Raw genomic sequence first — 14,710 nt, 5'->3', positions numbered from 1 at the left:
CTTCCCTGATTAGCAGCTGTTTTTTGTTGTTGTTGTTGTTTTATTTTTTCATTTATTTTTATTAGTTGGAGGCTAATTACTTTACAATATTGTAGTGGTTTTTGTCATACATTGACATGAATCAGCCATGGATTTACACGTATTCCCCATCCCGATCCTCCCTCCCACCTCCCTCTCTACCCGCTCCCTCTGGGTCTTCCCAGTGCACCAACCCCGAGCACTTGTCTCATGCATCCAACCTGGGCTGGTGATCTGTTTCACCCTAGATAATATACATGTTTTGATGCTTTTATGTGCCCTTAGGAACTAAGGGAACTTCATGGAGGTTGAAGGCTATACTTCACAATCAAGAAACGGGAGACAGAAAGACTTCTGTGCCTAGGAATCCCACGGGATCCTCCTTGGTTTCACTAGGGGGACAGTCAGTGCAAAGCTGAAGTAATTTTCTTCAGCATACAGAGGTGAAATGGAAGAATGAGCTTGAAGGAGAGAAAGGACCAAATGAAGAACAGATTGTGTACTGGAGAAGGAGTTGGTGGAAGACTGGGAAGATAGGACTAGGGGCAGAGTGGAGAGTATTGGAAAATTTATTAATAAGAATCTGGCAGTAGAACTTTTAGGCCATTAACTTCTTATTAATTCATATCCTGTTAGTCTTTTTGCTCATATGGGAATTTTCTAATACAGCTTAGTTGGGCTGAAATATTACTTCTTTTAATGACCTAAAGGACTAGTGTAGAAAGTCTTCTGATCAAATAACTAATATTCCCAAAATGACTTTGATAGAAAGACAAAAGGATAAGGAACAGAATTTTAAAATGCTGATGGAAAAGATAGTTTTGTAGGAATTTATTTTTTTAGGTAACTGTAGAAAATAAGTAGTTTCAAAGGAGGGGCAAATAAATATGAAGAAAAATTATAAGAGTGATTGTGACTTACATAATTTAACGTGATTTAAATTCCTGTTTGTATTTTGGAATTTATCCAAAAGAGAAAAATGTGTTTACCTCTTATAATACTAAATGAGCTCTTTGAAAAATCTTGCTTTGACTAGTCTAACCTTTTTACTTCTATTAGCAGAAACTATTGATATTGAAAACTTCTATAGCCTACTTAGTGCCAATTCTTTTTAAAAAAAGTAACATGAATTTGATTTAGTTTCTTGTTAAATAGTAGAGAAATTCTAAAATGAGTCATGTCTATTTAAATAATAGAAAGATTATGCTTTTTTTGAACTAGTGTGAAAAATGCTAAACACTAAAACTTCTGGAATTTGGGCAAATAAAGGGAAAGCCTACTCTGATGCAGTATTCTTGCCTGGAAAAGTCCATGTCCAGAGGAGTCTGGTGGGCTACAGTCCTTGAGGTCCCGAGGAGTCAGACTGGACTAAGTGAGCGCGGGCGCATGACTGAGCACTGCTCTGATGCAACATTCAAAGCAGCTGGTAGTCGTAGTATTCAGCAGTGCAGATTACTAAGCTATCAGTTATTCTTATTGTATTCGGTAAATTTTTGCTTACATTTTATATTCGCTTGATCTTTTCTCTACTGAAGTAGTACTGTCGGATAGAGTTTTAAGTCTCTCTCTCTCTCTTTTTTTTTTAGTTTTAAGTCTCTTAAGAACTTTTAATCTAGTTAATGAGACATCTACACACTAGCAGTTTTAAACCCAATGTAATTGATACAGAAAATGTTTGCCAGTTCAAGAGTCATGGTGATTTGCAATGGCAGTGCCTTACTAAAGGCACAGGGGGAACTCTGTGGTGATGTAAATGGGAAGGAAATCCCAAAAGAGGGCATGTGTTCACATGTACACATGCAGCTGATTCACTTTGCTACTCAACGGAAACTAAGGCAACTTTGTGAAGCAGTCATGCCCCCATAAAAACTAAAGGAGAAAAATAAAGATGGGGGAAGGAGGACATGGCATGTTTGAGAGTGGAGAAAAGTGGTGCAGTGGGGAAGGGACTTACCCTGGGATACAGGGAAAGATAAAGCAATTGAAAAGATAGTATTTGATTATAAGCCCTTGAGTTTAAGGAATTTGGGTGTCAACGTCACAGCAATCCACTCTGAATTTAGAGCACAGGAGTAGCTGGAGGAAGTTGCTGTTTATCAGAGTTTGGCAGCTCTGTATCACATGCTTGAGGGAAGCAGAGAGACCAATAGACTTTTTGCAGCCCTAGCAGGAGCAAGACTAATTTCTTTGGCTCCAATAATATTTAAATAGTAGAAATGACGTGTGCTAAGTTGCTTCAGTTGTGTCTGACTCTATACAACTCAGTGGACTGTAGCCCACCAGTCTCCTCTGCCATGGGATTCTCCAGGCAAGAATACTGGAGTGGATTGCCATGCCCTCCCTCCAGGGGATAGAACCAGCATCTCTTATGTCTCCTGCATTGGCAGGTGGGTTCTTTACCACTAGCTCCACCTGGGAAGCCCCAGAAATGATAGAAAATAGTAATTAAATGAATACAATGTGTTAAAAAAAAAAGAGACAGTAAGACAATAGCTTTAGTCTTTGGATCTCTGAGACAGGGAAATACATGTTTTCATTAAAAAAAAAAATTGTTGAGGTTGCGAGTCAAGAGACTACTTAGCTTTGGAAATGTTCCATGAAGATGATTGAGTTTCAGTAAGTCATCTGGGTTAGAAATACAGAATAGATGATTTATAAGAAGGTGTTTGTTTAAGTCTTGAGGAGACAGACTTCACCATGAGGAGGTAGGACCATAACAAACACTGAAAAACCAGACCTAGGCTTAGCATCTTTCTATTAACAGTTGGTTTGCAATGAAACATAGCTCCTGTTCAGTCCTTTGCACTATTCAGTCTTTGCACTAGTTTATTTTTCTGATTAAACTTTATAAAACTTTTCTGTTGTATGTCTCCTTAGTTTTAGAACTTGGCATTATTCAAAGATACATACTTAAAGGTATATGTAATGACCTACAGTGTAACAGGAAAGAATCAAGCATAAACTTAAAGTTTACTTTAAACATCAGACTCTTCCATATTGTCAGGCAGAGCTGAATGCAAATCTCCCCTTCCCAGCTTACCAGGAACTCAAGGCTTTTCTTATCTCTAAGACTGTACCTTGCACTTAAAAGGTATTTGTAAGTTACATTCATTCAACAAATATTTGCTGAGTAGTTAATATTTTCTTTGGGAATATAATGAGTTTAATTCTGAGTTTTTTTAATTTGAGGTTTGTTCAAATGAAATTATCCAGCTGATCATGAGATTTACAAGTTTGACGTTCACAGGATTAGACTAGAAGCATACATTTGGGAATCACTGTACGTAGTTAGTGATTAAAACTGTGAGTAGGATCACATCTGTCAGGACACATACATGCACACACACACACACACACACACACACACGCATGCACGCACACCATGCTGTAGACCAAGGACAGAGTCATGGGAAACACCAATGTTTGCATGCTAAGAATTCCCTAAGGGAGAAAGAAGAAATGATCAGTAGTTTGGGGGAAGGCACTGAAAGGCATGCTATCACAGAAGCCTAGGGAATAGAGTTTCAAGAAAAAAGAAACAGAGTTAGTGGAAATGCAGCAAAGAGCTCTAGTCAATTAAGGTTTGAAAACAATGTTCCTTGGATTTTTATTTCAGAAGTATTCTAATTTTAATGCACACAATTTTAGTAGAATTGTGAGGGCAGAAGGTAAATGACAGAGCATGGAGAACAATGTAAACTATAAACTATTATTTCATGTACATTAAAAGGAAAGGATAGGAAACACTTGGGGTCAAGACATCTCATTTCTGCCTCTGATGAGAAGCTCAAAATCAGCTGTTGATAAAAAGGAAGGAGCTTGTCCAGAAGAATGTTGTTGTTGTTGTTCAGTTGCCAAGTTGTGTTCGGCTCTTTGTGACCCCATGGACTGCAACATGCCAGGCTTCCCTGACCCTTACTACCTCCCAGAGTTTGCCCAAGTTCATGTCCGTTGAATTGGTGATGCCATCCAACCATCTCGTCCTCTATCACCCCCTTCTCCTTTTGCCGTCAGTCTTTCCCAGCATCAGGATCTTTTCCAGTAAGTCAGCTATTCAATCAGGTGACCAAAGTATTGGAGCTTCAGCTTCAACTTCAGTCCCTTCAATGAATATTCCTTTAGGATTGACTGATTTGATCTCCTTACAGTCCAAGGGACTCTTCAAGAGCCTTCTCCAGCACCACAGTTCGAAAGCCTCAGTTCTACAACACTGCCTTCTTTATGGTTCAGCTCTCACAACTGTACATGACTATTAGAAAAACCAAAGCCTTGACTATATGGACTTTGGCGGCAAAGCCATGTCTTTGCTTTTTAACATACTGTCTAAGTTTGTCATAGCTTTCCTGCCAAGAAGCAATCGTCTTCTAATTTCATGGCTGCAATCACCATCCGTAGTGATATTAGAACCCAAGAAGAGGAAATCTGTCACTGCTTCCACCTTTTCCCCTTCTACTTGCCATGAAGTAATGGGACTGGATGCCATGATCTTAGTTTTTTAAATATTGAATTTTAGGCCAGCTTTTTCACTCTTCTCCTTCACCTTCATCAAGAGGTTCTTTGGTTTCTCTTCAGTTTTTGCCATTAGAGTGGTATCACCTGCCTATCGGAGGTCAAGAGGAATGCATTGTAATAGATAGGAGAAAGGAACTAATTGAGAAAGAAGGGATGAAAATGTGGGCAGTGGTGGTGAGTTACCTTGAGCAGGAAGAGGAACACCTTGTTGACTGATGCCTGAAGGGTAGCGCTGAAGATAGAGATGTGGGGTGCAGTGGGGGGAGAATAGTCAAGGGAGGTAATGTATTATGCCCTCATTATGCCAAGAAGTAGGAGAAAGTTAAGAGGTCAGGATTTTAAAAGATTGGCAAAGATGAGGAATGGTCTTTGGGTACAGTGGAAGTGGAAGCTGACCAAGGACAAATAAAAGGACTCACACAAATAGTATGGCAGTAAGAGTCTAGCTGAGATTGGAGACCAAGTATCTCTAAATCACCTAGCAAGGAGGTTCCTGCCTATAAGGCTTTCCCTGGCAGTTCTCAGATACATGTGGTATCAATGGTGTTAATTTCCCTTGCCTTGGAAGGCTAGGCTATGGATGGTCATAAAAATAAAGGTTCAAACAGGTTAATTTCAGAAATAAAAACCTCTACACTTCGAAACTCAAAAGGTTTTTAACTGTAACTGTAGAACAAACAACAGAATCCTAGGCTAGAATTTTTATGGTTTCCAACATAAAATTCTAACTTTGACTTTTGCTACACCCTTGCACGTACCATTTTAGCCAAATAAGGCTTCTTGCTGTTTTTTTTAAGATTTTTTTGTTTCCTAAATTTTACTTCAGTTACTTTGCTTCTGCTATTTACTCAGCTTGTGGAACCCTACATCCAATCATGAGGTGATTAAAACTCAATTTGTTACCTGGTTTGTAAGCCCAGTAAGGAATGTTGCCTGTCTTCTCAGCATGTGTTAATACCACTTTTATATTACTTTTCATGTACTTTCGTATATTTCAGAGTATCTTAGTTTCTACTAACTTTTAAATTTCTTTACTGCAAGTACCATATTTTTGTCATCTTTGTGGTTTGTCACAGTGCCAGTGAAATGCTTTTTCTGCAGTAAGCATGTAGTAAATATTTACTGAACTTACGTTGTATTTCATGTTTGTACTAAGTAGCAAGATGGGACCTTTAAAAGAAAATAATGTTTTGCCTTTTCTATAGGCTAGTGAATTGAACTGAACTGATAGGCTAGTTTTAAAGGTTTATTTTTAAATGTTATTTCATTAACTTCTTCTAATGTGAATGTTTTGTCCCATAGGTATGGCATGAACTGCCTTATTCAGTTTGAAGATTTCGCCAATATAAATGCATTTCGGCTCCTGAGAAAGTATCAAAACCAGTATTGCACATTCAATGATGATATCCAAGGTAATCAGATTTTCACTGCATATGGATCAAAAACAATGTGCCTTGATATTAGTTCATAATTTTCTAAGGATTCAAATTCAATAAAAAAATGTGTGCTAGACACTTAGAAAATGCCAGGAATTAATGTTTGATGATTTCACACACTATTTCTCATTGAATTCTACATATTTGAGAAAAGTACTCTGACTTTAAAATGTATTGTGCATGAGCTGGAGAAAGAGTGCCCTAGAATCTGATAAAATCCCCAGTGATTATGGCTGAACAAAGAATGAAATGTATGAAAATATATTATTCATTGTGTGAAATGAAGAGTGTATACACTTCTCTCTTCAACCTTCATCTCAAAAATCAGCCACAGTTTCTAAGTGTCACAACAGAATCTGCCTTTGTATACAATGTGTACCAGATTCTACTGTTTGTCTTTGATTGATTGTAGATACTTGACTACCTGCTTTTGTCTGAGTTACTTGTTTTATTTTTCTCTAAGCTTTGTTTTGCTCCTTTCTCTAGATCCACCTCCCCCAAACTACTTCCCCAAATCCAGAACCTCCCAGTGAGAATCTTACTCTTCCTGTTTCATGAAGGGCAGGTAGAATAAACGCACAGGCAGAGAGTCAAAGGAGAAAGACCTGATGAGTTCTGACAGCTTAAAAGATCACGCATAGACTTCCATTTCACTAATGAACATTTTCCCGTGTTGACCTTACTTGGATTCTCAGCAGCTTTTAACATTGTGGACCCCACTCTCTTCCTTGAAATATTCTCTTCTGTTAACATCCGTGTCAACCTTACTTGGATTCTCAGCAGCTTTTAACATTGTGGACCCCACTCTCTTCCTTGAAATATTCTCTTCTGTTAACTTCCGTGTCACAGACCCCTGCTGACTTTCTTCCTACCTTTTTGAATTTTTTCCTCCCCCCGCCACCGCCCCAGTTTCATCCTTTAGTGACTAGCTATTAAATCAGAACGCTTCAACACTCAGTACCAGGCCCTTTTCTCTTTGTTCTGTGTGATATGTTGGGTATATACTCCAGGGTCACACATTTCATTAGCAGATTTATATCTCTAGCCCAGACTTCTTTGAATTCTAGGTCCTTATACCCATTGGGTTATTTTAAACTTCCTCTAGGGATATCTCAAAGTTGTCTCATACTCAGCCTCCTCCACCATCAAATTCTTATTTCCCCACCAAACTTGACCTTCTCTTTGTGTTCTCTGTCTCCATGAATTCCTGATGTCTCTCTCTTCTTCACCTCTCTCTGCCAAATATAGCTCATCACTCATCCTCCTGATTTTTAGCACTAAGTTGGATAGAGAAGGAAGTGAAGATGTAAGGACAGGACGGGTAGATAGGGCAAAAGGGTCTAGATTCCCTATCTTTAATAAAGTTAAAGACTAGGTATAATGGGGATAATTGAATAAAGAAATGAAAAGGTAGAAGGTTACAGACCATGTTGAGTGAGTTATTCTAATGTAGGTCTTCCAAGAAGAATTAGTTCTGAGTGATGATAAGAACCAAGATACAACTTATGATGGGAGGAAGATAACCAACAGGGAGTAAGATGAATGTCATTGGAAATGATGGGATCCAAGAAAAGTTTAAATGTAGAATGAGGATAATATTTCTCTCATAGAGTTTTTATTATGGACAAAATAGTTATTTGTGAAAATACCCTATCAACTGAAATATACTGTATAAATATGATTTTTAAAATTTGCTATGCTTAAGTTCTTTAGTATAATATAACTATGTAAATATAATGACTCTTTACATTTTGAAGCACACTAATGTAATTGGTCTAATTTTTCTTTTCCTAACATCCTTCCTGATGCCAATTACATAATTTATCGTCATTTTTATGACAAAGATGCTTATGTTATTTCAGTTTTCTTTTTTTGTTTATTTTTTGAGTGTTTTTATTTATGAGAAATGAATGTGTGGAGGATTTCAGAGAGGAAATGATGGCAGTCTAATTTTAATGTGCTACCACTCTAATTTGAAAATGCAATGTATGGTGATAGAATGCCTTTGATGCTACAGACATAGACTTTGTAGACCTGTGTCTCTAAGTCACTTACCTGTTCGTTTCGTTGCTGCCTCTAAAGTAGCCACCAGTCAAACTGTTGAACAAACCTATCCTGTCCTTTCTTTAATATTCTCTATCTTTAGATTTTGGGGTCTCACAGAAATGTCTGTGTAGAAGTTAAAAACCAGGATTGCATAATCTTGAATCATTTTGCAGAATTAATAGGTATAAGAGTTTGGGTTAAGGAAGAGAACGTGGAATCCAAGTCATCAAACAAAATGAGCAATTAAGAATTAGGTTCAGCATTTCTGTCAACTGTGGTCAAGAATTTAGGAGTCAAGCCTTGGGCTGCCTCAGAATTAAAGTCAGGAGCGCAGGAAATAAGAGACAGATGCCAAGTCAAGACCAAGAGCACTACATGTGAAGTTGCCCTGAGAATTCACTGCAGAATATTCCCCACAGCAGGTCACCACTGCGGAGGCATTAAATGACTAGTTTCTCACCCCAGGTAGTCAGTCTTCACATATAATCTCCACACATAGTCTACATTATCTCTGTATAGGTGTTTTCGGGTCCTGCAGCCTTAGCCAACAGAAAGTTAGGTTTGAGAAAATGGGACTAATCTCTGACCAGAGAAAACTTTTGGCAAGTTATTGAGGTTCTGACTAGACATGACCAAACTATTTTCTGCTTTCTTCTTCATACCGAAATAGTGTCCTTAGTGACACATCTTCCCCATATGTTTCTATTTTACCTTTTTAACCTTATGTTTTTACCATTTTGCCCACAAATGTAATACTTTCCTCACTGTGGGCATAGAAATTGGATTCTAGTGCCAATGAAAATAGTTATATAACTATTACAGCCTTACCATGTAAATAAATGCTTTTAACTATACCCTTGGGGTGACTTTTTTCTTAACAGATGTGTTATTGAAATGTATTAGCTTTTTATGAAAAGTATTTGAATACTTAAATTCTAGTATATTAATGATCTAAGATAATGTTAAATGATAAAGATTTTGGTTCAACTGTTATTTAGACCTTCGTCCATTCTAGTTATAAATTATTGCCAACTAGAAAAAAATGTGCAAATTAAATCTATTAAGGAACAGATATTTAATAATATAATCTGGAAACCATCAGATTTCAGCAAATTCAGATCAAAAGAATAAAGTTTCATCCTCTGGTCATTTAAAATCATCTACAAAAAAGAGATTTTTCTTCCCATAATACCCTCTCTGGAATGGCTATGTTCTGACTTGACATTTCTAAGTATTTTGCATAGAAATTTTTGCCATGATAAACTAGTTTGATTACTAGTGATGACTAGTGATAAACTAGTTAGGATAAACTAGTTTGGATTTTTAAAAAATAAGGTAATCTTGTACCAAATACTTTGATCATTGTAAAGATCAAAGATAGACATGGTAGAACATTTTGCAAAAGCAGGAATATCATTGGCCTGAAAACATGTTTTAAAGTTTAACCGCACTAGGTTTTAAAAAGCATATTAGACGGCAAATGAGATACTCATTTTCTCTGTCAAGGTGGCAAAGATTTTTCTTGTAATCCCAACTGTTAATGATGCTTTAAAAATTGAACACTCTTGTACATCGATGGTGAGAATATAAATGGTACAGCTCTTGAGGAGTCAATATGTGTCAAAAACCTTAGTCATAAGCAGATCTTTGATCCAAGGTTTCTATTTTTAGAAATTTATCCTCAGTAAATGAAGGTGTGTGAAACAAATGTACAAAGACTTTTAGTTAGTTTATATATTTATTTTAAAATTTGAGATATGGTTGACATATAACATTATATTAGTTTTATATATACAACATAATGGTGTGCTATGTGTATATATTGCTAAATGATCACTGCAATAAGTTAATTTAACATCCATCACCACATATAGTTACAAATTCCTTCTTTCTTGTGATCAGAACTTTTAAGATCTATTCTTGTGCCAACTTTCAATGTACAATAGAATGTTATTAACTTGGTCATTATGAGGTGTTACATCTGCAGAACTTATTTGTCTTATAACTGGAAGTTTGTGCTTTTTTGACTTCCTTCACACATTTTTTGCGCAACCCCCACCAATCTGTTCTCATATCTATGAGTTTGGTTTTTGTTTTAGATTCCACATGTAAATGAGATCATACAGTGTTAGTCTTTCTCTGTTTGACTTATTTCATTCAAGGTCTATCCTTATTGACACAAATTATGAGTTTCTTTTTTTTTAGTGGCTCAATAATATTCATGTATGTATCTACTTCAAATTTCCTTTATCAGTTCATTTGTCAGTTTACACTTGGGTTGTTTCCATGTTTTGGCAATTGTAAATAATGCCACCGTGAACATATATGAGGCATCCAGGTGGCACTGGGGGTAAAGAACTTGCCTACCAATGCGGGAGACATAAGAGACCTGGGCTCCATCCCTGGGTTGGGAAGATACCCTGGAGAGGGGCATGGCAACCCACTCCAGTATTTTTTGCCTGGAGCATCCCATGGACAGAGGAGCCTGGTAGGCTACAGTCCATAGGGTCACAAAGAGTCGGACATGACTGAAGTGACTTAGCACAAACATAGGAGGGCATATATTTTTTCAAGACAGTGATTTCATTTCCTGTAGCTAAATACCCAGGAGTGGAATTACTGGGTCAGTTCAGTTCAGTTCAGTTCAGTCGCTCAGTCGTGTCTGACTCTTTGTGACCCCATGAATCGCAGCACGCCAGACCTACCCGTCCATCACCAACTCCTGGAGTTTACCCAAACCCATGTCCATTGAGTCAGTGATGCCATCCAGCCATCTCATCCTCTGTCATCCCCTTCTCCTCCTGCCCCCAATCCCTCCCAGCATCAGGGCTTTTTCCAATGAGTCAACTCTTCGCATAAGGTGGCCAAAGTACTGGAGTTTCATCTTCAGCAACAGTCCTTCCAATGAACACCCAGCACTGATCTCCTTTAGGATGGACTGGTTGGATCTCCTTGCAGTCCAAGGGATTCTCAAGAGTCTTCTCCAGCACCACAGTTCAAAAGCATCAATTTTTCAGCACTCAGCTTTCTTCACAGTCCAACTCTCACATCCATACATGACCACTGGAAAAACCATAGCCTTGACTAGGCGGACCTTTGTTGGCAAAATAATGTCTCTGCTTTTTAACATGCTCTCTAGGTTGGTCATAACTTTCCTTCCAAGGAGTAAGCGTCTTTTAATTTCATGGCTGCAGTCACCATCTGCAGTGATTTTGGAGCCCAAAAAAATAAAGTCTGACACTGTTTCCACTGTCTCCCCATCTATTTCCCATGAGGTGATGGGAACAGATGCCATGATCTTAGTTTTCTGAAGGTTGAGCTTTAAGCCAACTTTTTCACTCTCCTCTTTCACTTTCATCAAGAAGCTCTTTAGTTCCTCTTCACTTTCTGCCATAAGGGTGGTGTCATCTGCATATTACTAGGTCATATGGTAGTAATTCTAGTTTTAATTTTTTGAGGAACCTCCATACTGTTTTCCATAGTGACTGCAACAGTTTTCATTCCCACCAGCAGTACACCAGCATTCTATTTTCCCCACATCCCTGCCAGCACTTGTTATTTTTTTTCTTTTTTTAAATACCAGAAATTATGTTTATTCAGGAATAGAAGAGGAATTGCAATTTGGGAAACACATGCAGTAGCAAACTACAGGCAGGTCCCTTGTCTATTTGATAACAGCCATTCAATCAGGTATGATATGATAGCTTATTTTGGGTTTGAATGGCATTTCCCTGATGGTTAGTGATGTTGAGCACTATTTCATGTACCTATTCGCCATTTGTATGTCTGCTTTGGAAAAATGTCTATTTAGGTAAAGCTGTTTGTTGCACTGTGGTATTTATGGTGAAAATCATAAACCTTTTAAATATCAAAAAATATAGATTTGGTTAAATAAATTATCACATGTTCATACTATGCAATATTTTAACTATGCAAAATAGTATTTTAAAATATATTATTGATGTGGTAAGATACTCACAAAATATTTTGTGATAAATAACCCAATATCATTTATTATCTCTGCCAGTATCAGCTTTCTGCCAGTATTCTTTGAGTCAAGTAGGAGAAGAGTAAACATCCATTGAATCTTCTTTTCCACATGGTACCCCTGTACTCTTTCCCTGGTACCTTGCAGTAGTGACTGATGTCTTACAGTCTGGGGACTCTCTAGAGATTAAACCTCTAGCTGCTCTCTAAACTTCCAGTGTGCTGGGGAGCCATTAGGAGAGGAGAATAGATCTGGGTTCAAGCTACTGCTTAACAAATGTTTGGGCAGCTTCCTGTGTGCCATCTTTCTTTTTCTCCCCACTTCAGAGGTACCTGGTGCCTCCTACACCCAGGCCTTTTGCGTCAGTCTGCTGCTTAGCAGCCGTCATGACTGGCCAAGAATTCAGCTTTCTCTGCTAAGTCAGTTACCATTTGCCCTTTGGGCTTCCGGCTTCTGCAATTGTCTTTGTGTTCTCTTCTGCTAGCCTCTGATTTTTAAAGGTCTTTTTTCTGTTATTTTAGTAGATCTTGTTGATGGGAAGGAAAATTAAAAGTATGTGTTCAGTCCCTGATTTTGCGCTGTTATCCCTGCCTCCCCGTCTCTGCACTTGCTTTTCCTCTATGCTGTATGCTGCCCAGAGTCCTGTACCTCTCACATTCATCCTTCATCTCTGTGCTCAGGCGGCAGGTACACTAAACCTGATGTTCCTGCCTGTAAAGTCGTATCCAACTCTCTGTGACCCCACGGACTGTAGCCTGCCAGGCTCCTCTGTCCATGGGATTTCCCAGGCAAGAGTACTGGAGCGGGTGGCCATTTCCTTCTCCAGGGGCTCTTTCCCAGCCAGGGATCGAACCCGGGGCTCCAGCATTGCAGGCAGATGCTTTACTGTCTGAGCCACCGGGAAGCCCACTAAACATCTCTGCTTTAAGTAATTTGCTCGTCCTCCTCCACCTTCTAGTTCTCACCCTTCACCTGATCTGTGTATTTAGTAAAGCACATGCGCATTGTAATTATTTGATTACACCTAATCCTCCTCCGGACTTCCCCGGTGGCTCAGTGGTAAAGAGTCCACCTGCCAATGCAGGAGACGTAGGTTTGATCCCTGGGTTCGGAAGACCCCCCTGGAAAAGGAAGTGGCAACCCACTCCAGTAATCTTGCCTGGGAAATCCTGTGGACAGAGGAACCTGGCAGGATATAGTCTATGCGGTCACAAAAACGGTCAGATATAACTTAACGACTAAATGAAAACAACAAAGTCTTCTCTACTAGTTTTATATAGTAATTCTAATCAAATTTAACAAACTGCATGAATAGAAGTAATTCTTCCTTTCATAAAAGATAAGACTGATGTTTAATAACCACAGCAGAAGGACAGCATAACTGGTGGCTTCTTTTCACAGTAAAGTTGTTTACAAATATGAATAGAAGTTTTTATACTTTTAAGGTTGACTCTCTTTAGTATCTTGCTAACAGTGTTAAATATTACATACTCTTTAAAAGTGATAGTACAAAAGATAAACTTTAACCTGTCTTTGATTTACTAAAGAGTTTATTTTTCAAGCTCACAGTAAAAATTATTTTGAACAGTTTATTGTGGAGACTCACATTTTTATGTAACATCAATTTACCACATTTACTCCCTTGATTGCAGTGAAGTTTAAATCAAAGTAGCACTAGGAGGTAGGACCAGGTTATGTACAAGAATCATGTTCAAGTTCACCTTTTGGTAGTACTAAAAATATCTTTCTAGTTTTGTTAATTTTGTAAAGAGAAGCTCAGATGTTTCATTATGTCCTCAGGAAATATTATAGAATATACTTGTAAATATAAGGCTCTGATATCCAGTATAGATAGAGACTTATTTTGCCTTATTTGGGGTAATATAGTTGAACTTAAAACACTTTGATCTTTACTACAGAATGATGTAGCATGACCATATAAAAATAAGTCACACATTCTAGCTAATATCTTTTGGAATATTTTATTCTATCCTCAAATGCCCAGTTCTATTTAAAAATCAAAGCAAGAATACAAATACATTGATTGCTGATGTTACATCAACTTTGTGCCACATGGCATGTAGGATCTTAGTGCCCCATCAGGGATAGAACCCGCACCCCCTGCAGTGGAAGCACAGAGTCCTAACCACTGGAGCCTCTGGACCACCAGGGAAGTCCCAAATTTACCTTGATGTGTGAGACAAATATCATTCGTAATCCTGCCATGGTATCTTTCCTACATAGATCAGTATTCCTTTTACTCAGGCTTTCATTCTAAATAATACATAGAAGAGTGGCTTTTATGTAATGTATGACTTTCACAATTCATAATTTGTTGCATGGTAGCTCAAAATTGCAAGCCTTTAATTTTTGTGTTCCTAAATAAAAAAACATGCAAGAGACACACAGGTCTTCAGTAATTGTCATTTATTGTGATCTTATTTGTAATTACCAAATTCTGTAGGAAAGAAACAACCAAAAGATTGAAAAGAAGATATCTACTGATGGTGAAATGTTTAGTGCATCTGTGGTAGCTGGCGTACATAACCCTTCATCATTGTGTCAGTCATCAAATCTATTCTAATCTGATTTTCATTGTTGTTGTTTTTAATCAAATGAGGGAGTTTAAAGTTTCACTGAGTTTTACTACCCATCTGAGGGATCTAGGAATCATAGGTAGAGCGTTACTTTAGAGGAGTAAATTGTAGAT

General features: G+C 37.9%; 1 protein-coding gene across 1 annotated transcript in view; it reads left to right on the top strand.

Annotated features, from left to right (window-relative positions):
* Positions 1 to 14,710, top strand: part of ME1 (malic enzyme 1) — a 202,677-nt gene that overhangs the window by 155,545 nt on the left and 32,422 nt on the right. Inside the window, exon 7 of the mRNA XM_061131985.1 lies at positions 5,833 to 5,942. Within this exon, the coding sequence (XP_060987968.1) occupies positions 5,833 to 5,942 (110 nt within the window). The remainder of the gene's footprint in view (positions 1 to 5,832; positions 5,943 to 14,710) is intronic.

This window comes from Dama dama, chromosome 28, assembly GCF_033118175.1.
Source record: "Dama dama isolate Ldn47 chromosome 28, ASM3311817v1, whole genome shotgun sequence".
NCBI lineage: Eukaryota > Metazoa > Chordata > Mammalia > Artiodactyla > Cervidae > Dama > Dama dama.
This window is presented reverse-complemented; position numbering and strand designations above follow the sequence as displayed.